The sequence below is a fragment of the Myiozetetes cayanensis genome, unplaced genomic scaffold (genome assembly GCF_022539395.1).
Source record: "Myiozetetes cayanensis isolate MyiCay16 unplaced genomic scaffold, myiCay2020 scf21, whole genome shotgun sequence".
NCBI lineage: Eukaryota > Metazoa > Chordata > Aves > Passeriformes > Tyrannidae > Myiozetetes > Myiozetetes cayanensis.
Genome location: NW_026087423.1, coordinates 5,300,978 through 5,318,300, shown reverse-complemented (window position 1 = coordinate 5,318,300; position 17,323 = coordinate 5,300,978). Strand labels below are relative to the sequence as shown.

At 41.6% G+C, this 17,323-nt stretch overlaps 1 protein-coding gene across 1 annotated transcript; it reads left to right on the top strand.

Annotated features, from left to right (window-relative positions):
* Positions 1-6,626: 6,626 nt before the first annotated feature.
* LOC126641727 (solute carrier family 2, facilitated glucose transporter member 11-like) lies at positions 6,627-17,042 on the top strand. Its single transcript, XM_050318739.1, has 12 exons — positions 6,627-6,716; positions 7,312-7,410; positions 8,282-8,442; positions 9,046-9,170; positions 10,596-10,725; positions 10,869-11,017; positions 11,629-11,816; positions 12,878-12,988; positions 13,063-13,164; positions 14,188-14,263; positions 15,186-15,313; positions 15,641-17,042. Exons 1-12 carry the CDS (start codon positions 6,693-6,695, stop codon positions 15,845-15,847), a joined length of 1,500 nt encoding a protein of 499 aa, XP_050174696.1. The 5' UTR covers positions 6,627-6,692; the 3' UTR covers positions 15,848-17,042.
* Positions 17,043-17,323: the final 281 nt, after the last annotated feature.

Sequence of the window (17,323 nt, the reverse complement as noted above, 5' to 3'; positions counted from 1 at the left end):
TCCAAGTAGTCTTGTTTTATATTCATCTCTGCTTTTCATGGTGAGAGTCAATGGCTCATTGTTAGAGTGAGTGACTCTGTAGCAGAAAAACAATAGCAATGACAGACATTTCTAAGAACTGGCACATGGAAAACGTTTTCAGGCATAACACACCAGTTGTATTTCAAATCTTTCTGCATTGCTGCCATTTCCAAGCAGCAAGATTTGTCTTTAAGTTTGTTACTTTATAAGAAAATTCTGTTCAAGATTAAGAGCAGGATGAAGAAAGGATTAAACACAGTTTAATAGCTCTAGCAAACAATGTTCATGTCATCTCATGTCACTATGATATCACACTGTTAAGGACCAAGTATTGATTGGGAACCCTGCACATGAACAAATACCAAGTAGGACAAAGAGAGCTTGTATTTCCTTGAGCTGACATCAAGTAACTGTCCTGATTGTCTCTATAATGACTGTCAGGGATCAGCTCCAAACCTGGGCAATTGGTGCAGAAAACTCTCACTTGCCTTCTCTGGAGCAAACTGGCTGCACTCTCTGTGCATATCAGTTGCAGTAAAATCAGGAGGAAGTTTTTGTAATGTATTCTGGTGCCTCGTGGATGGCACAAGGGTTAATAAACATACAGGCAGTGCTGAGAGCTGGAGGACCAGGCCCTGGAGAGAGGGAGTAAGAGCCTGTGAGAGAGTACTGAGAAAGTAGAGACTTTGAAAAATCAGCCCATTTTGTACACGATTAACTGATTAAAAAACCAACCAAACAAAAAAACCAAAACCAAAAACCAAACAAACAAAAAACCAGAAACAAAACAGAAGCTGTAATGGCCAATATCTGCTGTGTACTGGCCTAGGACACATTGTACTTTGCTGCTGCCCATCAGCTCACAATCCTACACTTCACCATCAAGTGCTCCACAGCACCCCTGTACTGAGCTATTCAAGTGCTGTTAATCCAGCTGACCACTGCATCATCCAATCACTTTCCCCCCCAAACTCATGGAGGATGATCAATTATTTTTCCTCTTTCTGTCACAATCACAAATGGTATTCCAAGCTTCTTGTTCAGCAGGACCATAAGCCCTTTCTTTTTGCAGTTTAACCATTCATATTGGTTATGTCTATGCTGGAGCACTAAATCAATGTTGAGTTTTAGGGATTTTTCTATTTGAAAATTTCAAATAAGGTACTTGCTACTTCTAAAGGAATAACTATAGGAAAAGCTCTGATATTAGAGGGCTGGTGTGTGTTCCAGCAACTGAAACATGGGTTAGATTTTATATTCAATCTGGTATCACCTCCTCTATCAAAATAAGGAGGACTCATGCTACAGTTCAGACTCATGCCCTCCCATTCAGAGTGCCCTCTCCTGTTGAAGCATTGAAATATTTAATCCATTCATTCTAAGTGCTGTCCAGTTGCTACAAAAAACATAAATCAACAGAAATCATACGAAGTAAACATTAACCTCAGCCTCAGAGTCAGGTGGTTACTTAAGCAGAAGGTGCAGAAGAGGCATGAGAGAAAACACTTCCACAGTCTGACAGAGTTCTGTCTACCTGGGATCAGCCACCCTTCCAATATGAGGTGGACAAGCTCCTTCCAGAAGTGGTGAGTACTGGAGCTGGCAGCACCTGCTGTCAGTATTAGGCTTTCAGAAGAACTGTGAGGTTATCTGTTGCAATCATCATTCCTAAAGAAAATATGATATGTATTTACCAAACTATTTTCAAAATAATAGGGTGGGCAGGGGATAATCCTTCTAATTTTGTTGCTTCAAAAATTAGAGGTAACATTTAAAATAAAAAAGAAAGTCAAAAGGCACAGAATTAACTTTCTAGACTAAATCATCATGGATACTTTGAAGGAAGTTCCAGATGGGTAGAAAAACAGATTAAAAGAAAAAGTTTAAAATTCCTCTGGTTCTTAAATGGTGAGGTATTTCTGTGCCATTTTCACCTGCTCCCTCTTGTTTCCCTGTCCAAGTGTGGTGCTATTAAGCTCTCCTAGCTGGTAGCCTGATGGAGACATGAAATGGTGCATTTGAAAATTGAATTTTTGTGGACTGGTTAGGTACTTAACGTGAAGAAGAGTAGCAAAACTGAAAACCCAGAACCTTTGTCTGGCTGAACTTTTTGTGCAATGAAACTTTTCAGGTTCTGCTGAGATTATTTAAGGATCTTCAAACAAGCTGATATTTTAGAAATGCAGGGACTATGACATCACCAGCTTCTCTTGTGGTGAGCTTGTACAATTCCTTGCAGGTCAGTACCAGTGGTTGGTTGTAATGCTCTATGTACTGGGAATTGGTGGATCCCTCACTTTCAAAATGCTATGGACAAAAACTCGACTATGGTAAGAAAAGTATCTTCAGAAGTCATTGATAGTGGGGTCAAAACGTAAAGGATTCTTCCCAAAGCAAATTGCAAATTGTTCCCACTGTCTTTTCATTCCCAGCCCTTTTCACCCACCCTGCTTTGCAGAAGAAAAGAATAAGAGCTCGACAGTAGCTGCCTTTGAGTGGGCATGCCCAGGTAACAAACACATCAGTCTCTCCACTTAACACAGGTTAACATGGGCAGTCAACATTTTCAAAAGATGTCAGGTAAGATAATGTTTAAGAGGGTAATCTGTGTACCAAGCCACCTAACTGAAACAGCAGACAGCCTACTGGGAGCTATCTTATCTTGTCAGAAAACTGCATAAAAAATTCTTTCCAACAAATCTGTCCAGATACAGCAAGTCTTTGTAATTCTACATGCCAAAAACACATTAATAGAAATACAAAGCCCTTTAATGAATCAATGTTCTACATTACTGGTGCAAAGAGCTGCCAGTCATTACAATCATATTTTCTCTGCTCAGGTTCTAGAAAGGTACTTCCAAGGTGCTGCAGCAAGAGCCATGTGATGAGACAGGGAACGAGAGAGGTCAGAGGCTACGCTGATGTTTTTACAACCATGCAGTGTTAGTTAAGGTCTATACACCAACAACTGTGAGATAGGATCCTATGTCTGCAAGACTGTGAACACAGGATACAAATGTATGTCCCTTGTCATATCATATCATGGCTGTTAATGTCGTGAAACCTTAGGGGAATAACTAATTATTAATCTGAAAGATCTGCATGTACAAATATTATGCTACGTGAATAGTACAGTGGTATCAAGCCTTCCTCTTTGTTCTGCACAGCTGTGAAGGAACTGTGTGGGGAGGAAAAGCACCAAGCAGAAACGAACCATCTGCTAAAACAAAAAGCAGCCATGGAAAACAGCAAAATCCCGAGTGTGATGGAAGTCATGGAAGACCAAACTCTGCACCGGCACCTGCACATTTTGGTTATTGTGATCATAACTCTGAGATTCTCTGGCATTAATGCAGTTGGTTATCTGCCCATCTACACACAAAACAACTCTTAGGTGTGCATAAGAAAATTCTTCAGTTCATGCTTGCAGACACTGTAAAACATTGTATCTGAGTGGGAGTCAAGCAGTCATGAGATTTACTTCTGACCATCAACTGGCTGCTGATTTGGTTTTGGACATTTTCACCCATCCGCCTGTCACTCTTTTTTGGAAAACTGGCATTCAACATCTACTGACCTAACAGATCGTCACTGACCAAGCAAAGTGCTGCATAAATGCATCATGTCATTTAAGAAGAAAAGCTTTGGATTATGGGCATTTATTTTGCAATTAGGCTGGGGACAGACTGGCTTGCATATGTTAACCTGCCCACAACAATTCTATGTCCTCACACCTTGTTGTTTCCAACAAGGTGCTGCCTGCATCCAGGATGAAATCTTATGCTTCTTTTTACCACCATGCTCTCTTCCTCCACCCCTTCTGTGGCAGTGCAGCTTGCAGCTTCCCTAGCAATGTTGTAAAGGGGAATTACTAATGCCTGAGTGTCCTGTTCGAAAATGTGGGCAGCATAAGGCCAAATGGAACATTTATCTTCCATGCTGTTCTTCCCAGCTTGTATAGGTTTCACAAACAGGTGTAACTGCAAGTACTAGCACTTCTGAACAGTGCTGAACAGACATTAAAGCCATGGAGTCACTAACTCAACAGATAGATGGAAAAATAGACATTAGGATCAGTGTTCACTGTTGGCACTGCACAAGAGTGTGTTCTGCTGTGGTAACTTCCACTTTCACTTCTCAGTTCCTTCTCTCTGATTTGACTCTCCTTTTTCTCTTTTCATAGCTTCTTTTTAGGATTCTCAACCTTTCCAAACATAGAGAAGAGAGAATTTTATCTTGTAAACTTGGTCAGTGTCACTTTGTCTTTACTGGTCCTTTTGCAGGAGTTGGCCTCAGCAGCAGCACAGCTGGAACACAGCAGAGGGACTGTTCATCCCTGTCACACAGCACCATGTCTGGTTTAAAACAGGAGCCTTAGATCCCTCTGTCCCTCTCTATGAAGCCCAGCCATGCTGACTCTGACATAGCTCCACTGCCTCCTGCAAGAAGTCGATCCTTCACAGTTGCCTTGTTGGGCACCTCCTCTACTTCCTGGCTTAATGAACTTTTCCATTCATCCTCCTAAACTGCACTAATCCAATGTGCCAGACCTCAGGAGGCCTGTTCCCCAGATCCTCACTATTGCTGCATCTCTTGCAGTTACTGATAAACCAGACAGTATATGATTAACCTGCCAATATTAATGTTTGTGAGTTGTTTCAATCCCATGCCAAGGCCTCTCTTTCATACTTCTGCAAGCAACATCTCAAATTATTTTGACTACTCATCCTGCCTATTTTGCCTTCAGGAAAGAAAGAAATTTTAACTATTTTATTTCTGTTGTTGTTTCACACCTAAAGACTGGCATGTTTAATGTCACAGCAACCAAACAAACTGGATTTAGACAGCTACAAAGAAAAACTTTGCCATCATTGTCATAACTTTGTCGTCATGTTCTAAGTCTTGTAAAAAGAGAAGCAAAAGAATAAAATAAAAATATTTTTCTCTTATTTATTTCCAGGAAAACCTTATCTCTTTCTGCTTCCTTATCTTTACTGGGATCCTCATGAGCTCAACACTGGCTTGACAAAAAAACAGATGGTAAACCTGGAATTAAAGTCTCCTAAAATTGCCAATAAGGTGAAATAGTCACATACAGCTCAGAATCACCAGAAATCCCCCAGAATGTAAGAAAAATTTCACTGTGAGATGGTGGAATTTGCTGCTACTTAAGATCCTAAGTAATTATTTTCAAGGAGTGTAAAAGTGCTTATGGCATAGCCACCCTACACATTGATAAAATTTGGGAAAAAAACGTGTAATAGAAAGGAAACATTAACATTTTGAAACAATAAATAGTCCATAGCTATGCAACTAGTTACAATGCTGGTGTTCGAGAGAAAATACTTACAAAAACTGCCAAATCATTCTAAATGCCATTGCAAGCCAGGATAAACAGTATTTGCTATGCAGTTATATAGGCAATAGTTGGAATTGCACAAGTAACCAAGGTTTTATTATTAACATGCATTTTTTTCTCATTTCTTTAGACTCATAGTATTTGCAGTGAACCCCTCTGTAAATAATTGCATTCTGTGTTTTATGAACTGAAAGTACAATCCCAAGGGTGAGCTTGAGCATTTACTGAGGGCTTCAGCATAACCCCATTGCCCCACTTGCCCCCACGCCAGGCCTTGGGGACAGAGGATGATCCCCTGGCCTGAGTGAGAGTGAGCAGAAGACTTTGAAGGCAGGAACAGCACAGGGCACCAAACACACAAGAAAGCCCCAGGCAGACCAAGCTCTCTCTTCCAAGTGCTGGCTCGAGCAGAGGCCACACAGAGCTACAGTTTGAGGTTCACCTCACAAGAGAGGAGCCTCTGGGAACCAAAGGTGACTTTTTCATGCCTGCAACACTGATTTTGGAGCTGTTCTGTGACAAATCTGAGGGAGTAAGATCTTAGTTGTCTCCTCATAACTCATTAAGGAATATTTACCTCCTTTGATTACTCTCATGAGAAAGTGGGTCTTGTTACTGGCTCCTTCAAGCAGAGCCTTCAGGACCAGATGCTCTATCCTGAAAGCCTCTGCCAGGGCACAGCATCTCTTACTGCTTTTTCAGCACACCTGGCTGACAAACATCCCCATAAACACCAAATCCTCAGTAGAGTCTAACTGGTACCTAAGGCCAGAACAGCAGAATTAGGCTTTCAAACTTGCTTATTTTTGTTTTAGTAACAGTATTTACTATACCAATGAATCTGAAACAGAACACCACATACTTTACTTGTTTATAAATAACAGTACCTAAACCTTGTACCAGCTGCCTTTGCTTTCTGCAGATTATGGCAGACATGCCCTCTGGTCTGTGCCATAGGAGTAAAGTATTTTACTGTTTCTGGAAAACTGTTTGGATTTTTTGCCCAAACTCTTCTTCTTTCCCTTTCCAAAGCCCTCACTCTAGTCCCCAGATGCAAACTTTCTCTGCTTTGAAACTTTCCCCCTGAAGACTGCACTAGATGCAATTATTTCCTGAAATATTTAATCTAGCAGTGTTGTTAACTTTGGCCAGTTGAAGTAAATATAAGTGAGTGAAGACGAAATAGTAAAAATTTAACTCTGATCCCCAAAGCCAAATGCCCACTGCCTTTCCAGCAGGCAGGAGACACAGACACAGAAGCCTGTGATGACAAAGACACATCACACGCTGGACAACCAGCCCCCAGCCAGAGATGACCGGCTTCCTATCAGACCTGGTAAGTCTTCAGTGGGGTATTTGCACCTGTGACATTTTTGTGTGCTACTGCTGTTTCAAAGAAAACCAAGTCGATATATCAGTAAAAACAACGAGGCTCCTGTTCCCTAAAAGCATCTTGGAAGTGGCTCTGCTCACCATTTTTAGGTATTACAGATGTTTGCACTTCATATGCTTTGTCATCCATCTTTGCCAATATGTTAATGTTTCTTAAATGTTTCCAGTTACTTGAAAATATTTGTTTACCTTCAAACATAATTTGCTTTGCTTATCTGCTGAAAAAAAGAGCTTAGTTAAATATATCACTAATTATTTAGTGCAAGACGTGGAAGGCAGAGGTTTTGAAAGGCAAGGAACAGGACTGGATGTAGGCAGCTGTGACACCTTGACAAGGATGTTTGTGGGAGCTGTATTTCCTTCAGCTGGAGGTAGGGAAATCACAGGAGGATGTATTCCCCACACCGGGGCAAGCAGAGAGAGCACTCCTACCTGCAAATCCCTTGAACATAAGAGATGTTGCTGGAGAATGAAAGACACCTTGCAAGAAGAGCCTGATGTGGCTACAAGTCTAAGAAGATTTTGTTCTATGCCTGCAGGTACAGTACCAGGGGCTCTTTCAAATGATCGTTGTCCTGGGGATCGGCGGAACATTCCAAATTGGCTTTCAGATTTCTTCCCTCACCTACATGTCTCAGGTAGGCAAAGAGGCACGTGGCACACTGGTTAATGAGGGCACTGAGTCTACACTGCTGCTTGGGGATGTTTCCCTCTGGCAGTCAGAAAGGGCTTAATCACAGTATTCTCCTCTCATTTCCCAATTGCTACGCTATGCTATCATGAAAAGCAGGACATGTCAAAGTGTTGAAAACAGAAAAAAAGAGAGATCTGCAAGTTGTTATTTATAGAACTGTTCCTCAGAAGATGCACACTGACTAGGGTGGCATCTGTGTCCCCTAAACACCTTCAGCTCATTCACCTGCATCAGTGGCTTCAGTTGATATTTTTATAGTTACCCATCCTCACAGACAAATCGTAAGTCAAGTGAGCCAGGCTCTAGGAGAGTGTCTGCTTCTCTTCACTGATCACGTGTAAAACTTCCATTAAAGATGCTGAGGTCTAGATGAAAGGCATCATTATTTTGTAGTGACCACCTTATGGGAAAAGTGTTATTTTCTGGCTTTAGAGTGCTAAATTCTGAATGAAAATGTACTTAGGAACTGCACCGAGGATGTGCTGTGTAACCTGGCATTCTTGGCAAGTATGTGAGAGAAAACCCACAGCTCATTTGCAGAACTTTGCAGGGGTGTTTACACTATTCTTTAGTACCAGTCCATGCCTCAGCTCCTCAGATTTCAAGGGTAAAAACCCCAAAGATTGAACTCCCTTTAATGAAAAAACAAACATAGCACACCCTATTACACTATGTCTGTTAGCTAAAATGCACACTTCTAAAGTCTGTATGAGATAGTAACTTCAGCTGAAGCAGCAAAATTATGTTGTAAGCATAATAAAATACATGCACTGCTGTCACAGGTATTGTTAATGAAAATTCTTTTTCTGTCTCAGCATGTAAAGGCCTTCATTAATGAAACTTGGCTGGAGAGATATGGCTACCCCATCCAACAGGACAACCTCCTGTTCCTGTGGTCTATCACCGTGTCCATCTTTGGCATAGGAGGCCTCTTGGGTTCTTCAGGAAGCAGATACCTCACTGTCAAATATGGCAAGTATGTATGTTCAAAGACAATTTGTCAACTGAATCTTAGCTCAAGGAAATTACAGTTGAGGTTTTAAACGTGAGACAGAGTTTTAGACTTACGCATGGCTGTAACACAGCCAGGTTAGCTGTGGGGTCAACTGGTTGTCCTGCTTCCTGCCCTTGTCCTGTGGCATGGACTAATCAGCTGTGCTGCCAGCCTGTCACACCAGGCACAGATTGGGTTAGTCTCAGCAAAGAGGAAAGGCAGCCTGGCTGAAGACAGAATGGCTTCTTGAAAGTGCTACTCAAAATATAGAAGCATTGAGGTCCTTCTAGGTGCTACAACAACGTGTTTCACAGTGGATATTCAAGTGCCGAAAAGTTTTAAGACTTTCCTCTGCTACAGGACCCAGAAGTGTTCCCAAACTCCCAGGTCTAACCACGTGCCAAGGTACACCATGAGTCCAGAGTATCCACTACCAACAGCATGGAAAGGCTTATTTTATGCTGGACCACATATGAGTCATTTCACAAAACTAGCAAGACACTTCCATCCAAGAATTCCCACATGTCAGGAGCTTAAGTGCCGTTTGCCTTCTGATTTACAAAAAATCTTTTCACTTTCTTGCAGAAAGAAATGTCTCTTGTGCAACAACCTGCTCATGATAGTGGCAGCATCTATCATGGGCTTCAGTAAAATAGCCCAGTCCTTTGAGATGATTCTAATTGGGCGCTTCATGTGTGGCATAAGTGCAGGTGAGTGATTTCTCCCACAGGCCAGCAAGTTCTCACAAGATTTTACATCTTTATTCAAAGTAAATAATAACCCTCCACTAAGGAAATAAAATATTAAAGTCAGTGACCTTTTGTCAGAAGATTTTCTGTAAGACCCAGCAATAAAAGCAAAATTATCATTAATTTCTCCTATACAAAATGAAATTCATCTTTGCCAAGTGTATAAATATTCAGAGTTGTCAGGAGTGTTTTGATACAATATGAAACAAAGCTTTTTCCTGAAGGAAAAATATGTATAATATTATCTTAATTTTGGTTGGCAGTACTGAAAATTATATGGTTTAAAGCTAGTATTTTGATAGAGGGGAATCTTCCAAGCCATAAGTTCTTTGGATTAGTACAAAGATCCGGTAATAATCAAGCAAAATCACTCCTAGCAAGTAGACCACCTCCTGTGCTGGTATCAGTATTCCTTGTATTTTTCCCCTGCACAAAACTTGCTTTTCCATTGTTTGGATATTCACAGGGATGCCTATTTTAACTTAATAAAGAGTTAACTTAGAAGTTAATGTCTATTTTTCAAATACCTAGATTTTGTACGCTGCTTCTCTGACATACAGTTGTATAAAAGAACTGCAGTTGTACTTTAAGAACTACTCCCCCACAGAGGTCCCGCTCTGGGCTAGAACCTGTATTGTGCCTCATACAAAGACCTCATTTTTCTTAAAGAGACTGCAATTAAAAGAGGTTGTTTTCCCATCACAGAAAACCAAGATAAGAACATATTGCTTTCAAAACAGATAAAGGAGTTGTGACCACCATATCAGGAAAAAGCTCTTGTTCCCAGATTAATATGCAGCATGTCTGAGTTATTAAGTACTTCCCATACAGCTGGGAACATCAGCTCTGCCTGAAATCATAAAAATTATTGCTGACAACAGAAAAGAAATACTTTTACCTCACTCTAAATCATGTACAAATCAACATTAGCTATAGGAATGTATGTGTTAATCTGCCATGGATCTACCATTCAGCTCTTCAATAGCATTATACCAGAAAAGGTTGAGGTTATGTGGGTTAACTACAAGCATTTTAAATATTACTACAAGGTGTTTAGTTATTCAGCACTTGCATACTCTGTGTCCTTTAAAATATGCTAAGGCTCACAGGAGATTTTGTGATGAAGCTACATTTACACTTTAAAAGGAAAACTGTACATTTGTTAAGATCAGGAAACTGCACTACACAAAGAGGCTCAAATGCTTTGGTAGAAAGAGCTAGAAAATCTAGTAATGAAAAATCTCATATGTGGGTTGAGGTATGAGAAACAACTCGGTGCTTGAGGCAGCTATATTCTGTTATGTTGAATTATTTACACCCAGTTTTATTTCCAATAGTTATGAATATCTTCTTTCTTCTCTCCCATAATTCTCTCCTTACCTCAAGGCCTTTGTGTTCCTCTACATCATCAATATGTCGGAGAAATTCCCCCTAAGAAGCTACGTGGATTTGCAAACTCTACTTCCTCTTTCTTTTGGTCACTGGGAAAAGCCGTAGGGCAAATTTCAGGACAAAGGTATAATGCAATCGATTACCCCCACAATCCATTTCTGGGTCCCTTCTACCTTTTTCTCCTTCCTCTACTTTTCCATCCATTCCTTTCTCTCCTCAAAACCAATGCAATGAACTCTTATTCCATATATGTTTTATCCCTGCCAGGGAGCTACTGGGCAGCCAGGCCCTGTGGCCCATGCTGATGGCTTCCTGTGGATTTCCAGCACTGGTCCAGCTGGTCACTCTTCCCTTCTTCCCTGAGTCCCCACCATATCTCCTCATGCACAAAGGAGACCAGGAAGGCTGCAAAAAAGGTAACTGAGGGCTCCAGGTTCCTGTTCCTCACTTGATTTACAATTGTTTTACAATTCTTGCTTTCCCCATACGGAAAAAAACAAGTGGGACAAAGTTTCTCCCTGCGCATTTCCAACATGGCTCTGTGAATACCTATATTTTTGTTGTAGTCTCCAGACAGAACACAAAACTATTTCTCTCTCCAGTTCTGTATTACAAAACCTTTCGCATTCAGCCGACATCACATGCACCGTCAGTCCTATGATCACCAATAAATGATAAATGAAAATGGCTGTTTGCACTGCAGGGCTCTGCAGGGCACCCCTCAGCTCTGGCTGTTGGCTGTGTACCCTGCTCACACCCCAAGAGAAGGAGGAAGGGACAAAAGTGGCCCCATGGGCAGGGAGGGATTCACTGTGCACCCCTCTAAGGCCCCTCTGTCACAACAGATCCATCGGTGCAGGAGGGGACCAGGGCTCTGGAAGACCCTGTAGGACATCTCTGCCTCAGCACAGCCCCAGCCCATACACACAGGGCTGCCAAGCATTTCAATCACCTACTCAACAAACTTCTTAGGGAACAAACAGAGACGAATTAACATGGCAGGTCTCGCTCTCCTTCTCCTCCACAGCCATAAGGCAGCTTTGGGGTGAAGGCCATCACCAAGCAGAGATTGATGACATCATGAAAGAGAAGGCAACAATGAAAAACACCAAGATCTTGAGTGTCCTGGAACTAGTGAAAGAACCAGCTTTCCGTTGGCAGCTGTACATGATAGTTATTCTGACCGCCACAATTCAGCTATGTGGCATCAATGCAGTTGAGTGTATTTCCCCCTTAAATTCTCAAAATACTTATTGACAATCTTAAGGGAGACACCATGGTTCACAGGAGCTCCCTCCATTTTCCTAGGCTTCTCAGGCCACACCTTGCTGTCTGCCAGCCCTTCTACAGAGCCCGGCCTGCAAAGCTTGGCCAGGCTCTCCATGTGACATCACTCTGCCCAGCTCTGGTCCCTGCTGGAGTTGCTTCCTTCTGCAGTCAGGCTCATTGAACAGCCACCTCTGGGAGCTGCTACCAGGCTCCAGAACCCACTTCTCCAAACGAGCCCACCCTCTACTGGCAAAATCTGCAGTGTAGTTTTTATGCGACTGCTGGGCTGCAGCTGCAGCTGTTTGCCCCTGGCTCTTGGCACCTGGAGATGTTGGGATGGCGCTCTGCCCACTCTGCCCTCAAAGTTAACAACAAACATGCTCACTGTTCTGCAGCTCCTGCACTTCTCTTGCTCTTCCTCACAGCAGTGCTTTTCTGGGATCCTCTTGAAGCCACAGCTTTGCAGTTGCCTGCATAACTCCTCTACCTCTAACATCACGCTGCAGCAACATCTGTAAAGGAAATACACAGCTGAGTCCAACACAGCTTAAGCTGGAATCTTTATCATCTCAGCATGTCTCCAAACACTCACAAAGATACTTGAAAATATGTTTGTTTTGCCCCATCATGACTCCGTAACCCATGCTCTTCTTTCTTGAGAACACCCTTCAATGGTATTTCTGGCTGGGCTCTGAAGACACCATATACCTGGCTGCTTCTGAAATCACCTAAATCAGAATTCTGCAAACCTAATTACACTGTAGCAGCTGGAGGTCCGATTATCCCAGCATTTTACCTTTTATGAAATAATTAATGAATTAATTGTTACAATACTTTTACCTGCTGATAAAGTGAATAGTACCAAAAAGAGTGCAGAATTCTAGATCACTCCAAAGCTGAGCTGCATGCTCCTTGATTAACAGCTCTTCTCTAGGGCAGTGGCACACAGGTACGGGTAAGAAATCAATTCTTTTCTTCTCTTACTGTTTTATGGGGGTTTTTTCCAGATTTATTTTTACACTTCTGAAGTCCTCCAGGCAGCTGGCTTTGATGAAAGGATGGTCTCCTACATGACGCTCTCTATTGGACTCTCTGAACTCGTAGCTGCTGTAGTCTGTGTAAGTCACATTACCAGGGGACTGGGTCACAACGTGCTCTCTGGCCTGATGCCAGTGTGATTTCTGCCCTTCAGAGCTCCATCATCGAGCGACTGGGCAGGAAAACGCTCCTAAGAGGAGGATATTGGATCATGGGTTCCCTGCTTGCTTGTATCACTGTGACTCTCTCCCTGCAGGTAAGGAAGTTCTTCTCATGGCAGATTTCTCTGCCTGTTCTATTTCTAACTTCTGCTCATGGGCAGGACCACGCTAATGAGAAAGGAAAGTGAGGCTTAGATCAAGCTTGTCTATACACAGGGTTAAACTCCCTCTGAGCCAGTACTCTCTTGTACTCCTGTCTTCCTTTCAACATGATCTCATGGCCTTAGCAAGGAGCACATAAAACACTGGCAGACTGGCACTGGCTGCTCGTTTGATCGAACTCCAAGCACCAAACACTGGTTCAGTACAGATCAAAAGACAGTCCAAGGAAAACAGTCCTTTCTATTCACACTAACAAGTGACAACAGAAACCCAGACTTCTTGCATCAGTTAATCTGAAATTTAACTTTGCTGCAGAAGATGCTGGGAAGGCACTGTCTGTTCACAGACAGACCAGTTCACCTCTGTGACAATGACATGTCTGTGTCATTGCTGTGACTTCTTCAGAAGCAAATCACCTGGGTTGCCAGTGCTCATCCAGAGCTACTCTATAGACACACTGTAAAATTAGCCTTGAAGCAAGGTGGCAGCAAACTTCCATTTTTGTTTTATTCATGAAGTGTCCCAAACACAGCAGAGAGAAATCTTTTTTCCTAAAGCATCAAGTCTCATTTCTTCTTGACTAAGATTAAGGAAAGCTCCTTTTCAGTACCAGTTGTCGAATCTATTTCTTTATAAAAGTGAAGAAAAATATGATTTGGCCTTCCCATATCTCTAAGGATTGGAGGAAGCACAATTAGGTCAATTAGAAAGGAGGACAGGATGCAATGGTACTATTTGGACTTCCTTTAACAGAAACCTTCCAAGCAAACCTGCTTCTCTGCTCACCTAACAAACACCTCACTGCTCCATCACCAGGAAAAGCACTCACATCTCTCTGTCAGTTCCCACACAACTCAATATTTCCTTCTTGAGGTCACAGTGTTGGAAAAGGAACATTTCTCTCCTACAGTTATTAACAGTTTTCACCCAGAAGTTTGTTATGTTTTTTCCCCCAGGACTGGTATTTCTGGATGCCATACTGCAGCCTTTGCCTCATTATCCTGTTTGTAGTTGTTTTTGCAGTTGGGCCAGGTAAGTACTCAGTCAAAGGAAATAAAGAGATCGAGTCATGTGAGCTTATTAATATGGGTAGGAAAATACTGCATTATATTGCATAAGTAAATTAATTTAACATAATCTTGTAGTAATTTAAATATAGTGGGGCCAATCATTGGCCATAAACTTCCATGGCCATCAGGTTTGGGTTTTGCTATCAAGAGGAAAGGAACGCACTGGAAAAATACAGCAAAAATTGAGCAAAAACAGATGGGTAAAAGATTTCAAAAAAATACGAGGGAATAAAAAGGAAAGAGAAAAAGAAAAGCAAGAGTTCTTTAAAATTTAGTGTTGTATAATGTTACATCTTATCCCACATAGACAGCAATGCAGAAGACCTACTTTGGACTAATTCTTTTCCTAGCAATTATTGCCTGCTACTTTTTAAATTTTATATTTTAAAGGCTATTTAGTTTTAAAATATTTGCCTTCCCATATGTCAGAGTTGAATTATTTTCCTAACTCAAAACTGTTGAAAGCCTGTGACTTCAAAACATAACTGAAATACCCAGGAAGTGAATCTGAGAAGATCACTCATTGGTGATCCAGCAGAATCATGCTGGGAATTCTCATGAGCAATAATAATTGTCATTCCATCCTGACACAAATTCTTTCATGAGAAAATTTCAGGCTTTCTCAAGTGTAAATTACTTAATTCTTGGATTTCCTGAAAAATCTATTTGAATGTTTTACCATTTAATAAACTGATGTCTCTCTAGTGGTTTATAAGATGCCACCAACATTTTCATTTGTAAAAAAGAGCTACACACTCTGGTGTTCTGAATGTCAGTCCATGACAGCAGCATCTATTTGCTGACTGTGTAACAGTAACACTCTACCCAAATGTTGACACCAAACACATCAACAAGTAATAATTCTGATTCCTCTTTCCCTTCAGGTGGTGCCACCATTTCCACCAGGGTTGAAATCTTCACGCTGTCCTGCAGACCGCCTGCCTTTGTGATCAGCGCCGTTCTCAACTGGCTGGGCGTGTTTGTGATCGGGACAACCTTCCCGTTCATCGTGGTGAGTGGCTCTGCCAGGGAGGCTCCCAAGGGCACCAAGCTCCAGTCGGCCATGGGGGAGGGAAGACGAGCAGCAGGACATGACAGTGCCATGACATGACAGTCAGCCTAGAGCGGTCTTGGCACCTGCCCTCCCAAGTCACTTCGGCAACCGAAGGGCCCTGATTTGCCTAAGATGCTAAAATATTCGTCAAAGGTCAAAATGAAAAGAATTCCTTACCAAAATCAAAGTACTTTGGGACCCAAATACAAAAACTGTGCCAAGAAAGTGACTAAAGGAAAGATGTGCCCATCTTGCTCACTTTCTCCCTTTGCTCTTTCCCTGCAGGAAGGACTCAAGCACTTCTGCTTCCTCATCTCTATGGGGGCACTTTTCACTTCAGGGATCATAGTCCACCTGTTCCTTCCAGAAACAAAAGGGAAGTCCATCATAGAAATCACAGAAGAATTTAATAAGCTAAACTTTAAAAATAAGCATGTTCCAACAGCTCCAAATCATGTCACAGAGGATTACACCTTCTGCACCAGGCTTTGACTGGACATAGGGGGAAATCGGGTTTTCTTAAAAAGTAAGGGAAAAAAAGACATTTGTCATTTTCTGACTAGCAAGTCGATCCAAATGGACTGTCAGCTTTCCTATTGGTCATTTACAAGGTTCCCATTTTGCCAAACCAGCTCCTTTCTCAAACACTCCACTCTGGGCAGCTCTGAAAAGGGATGAGGGCTGATACTACAGCATAGACTCATGTGAATCATGAGCATTTTGACTTAATTTGCTGATGTGCAAATCTTAACAGAGCAACTAATACACATTGAAACTACATGTAGAATTTATAAACACTCTGCTGACCACAGAGAAAGGAAAGACCTGTAATTCCCTCTCTATGATTTCTGAGTATGTTTTTATAGCCCTGAAATGGGAACAGTGAAGTTCTTGGCTTGCTGTCTCTGGCTAGGGTTCAATCCATAACAGATTAAAGAAAAAATTTAGTGGAATAGGAGATAAATTCTTTGTTTCTCTAGACTGAACTGAATAACCAAACCTTGCCAGGTTCCCATGCACAGTGCCGTGCTGCCCTTGTGTAGTATCTAGTTTGACAGACTTCAACCATTCAGCAGCAAGAGAACTAAAGGACTGATGGGTGGAATCCAGGCACCATAAACCCAAGCACCTATGGTAATTTTAGATACTCTGTGCTATCCTGACCATTGCTTTTGTCATCTCCAGTCTGTAGCTCCTCTTCCAGGAGCAGAGTTCCCACAGATCCCTCGTGGGCTGTGAATCCCACAGCAACTGAGCTGCTACTTTTCTTGTGTGACTTTTGGCCACCTGGACCAAATTTAGCCCAGAAGAACCATCTCAGCATGGAACTGATTTCACCAGAAAACCTTTTTTGAAATATGCAGATTCATGGGATTTTTATTTTCCTTTGAAAGTGTCTAATATTCTGCATATTTCTGTCTATTAATGAGAGGCTCACACAGTCCTAGTAGCAAAGCAATACTGTAAGGAAGAACATGAACAAAGCTAAGGCTTACAGTGGAGCAAGCACACTGTATAATCTGAAGTTCAAACTCTAGACTTGCACAGTAAAATAAATGGGTTTACCTCTGCTCCTGCTTTGACTGTCATATTTACATTCAACTCAAATAGGGTTATTCAATATGAGAATTCAATTTTTCACCTTAACTGCTGCTTATTTTTAATTGCAATTGTTAAACATAATAAAAATGGCAGATTGCCTTGTAATAAAACCTCTGGCCTCTACTAATATTTTTTTCTCCATGAATTCCTTTAGGAACAACTGGCTAGCAAAAGATATTGGTGTGCATACTCTTCCATGACTGGGGTTTTTCATTATTCCTGTCTTTGTTATTGAGGGACACTTAAGACTACTGACTAAAATATAACTACATAACTATATCTATATATCTACAAAACATGAAGTGTTCTTAGAGTCAGAAAACTCGATGATTTTGTAGTGTTCCATATACACATAATATGATTAAA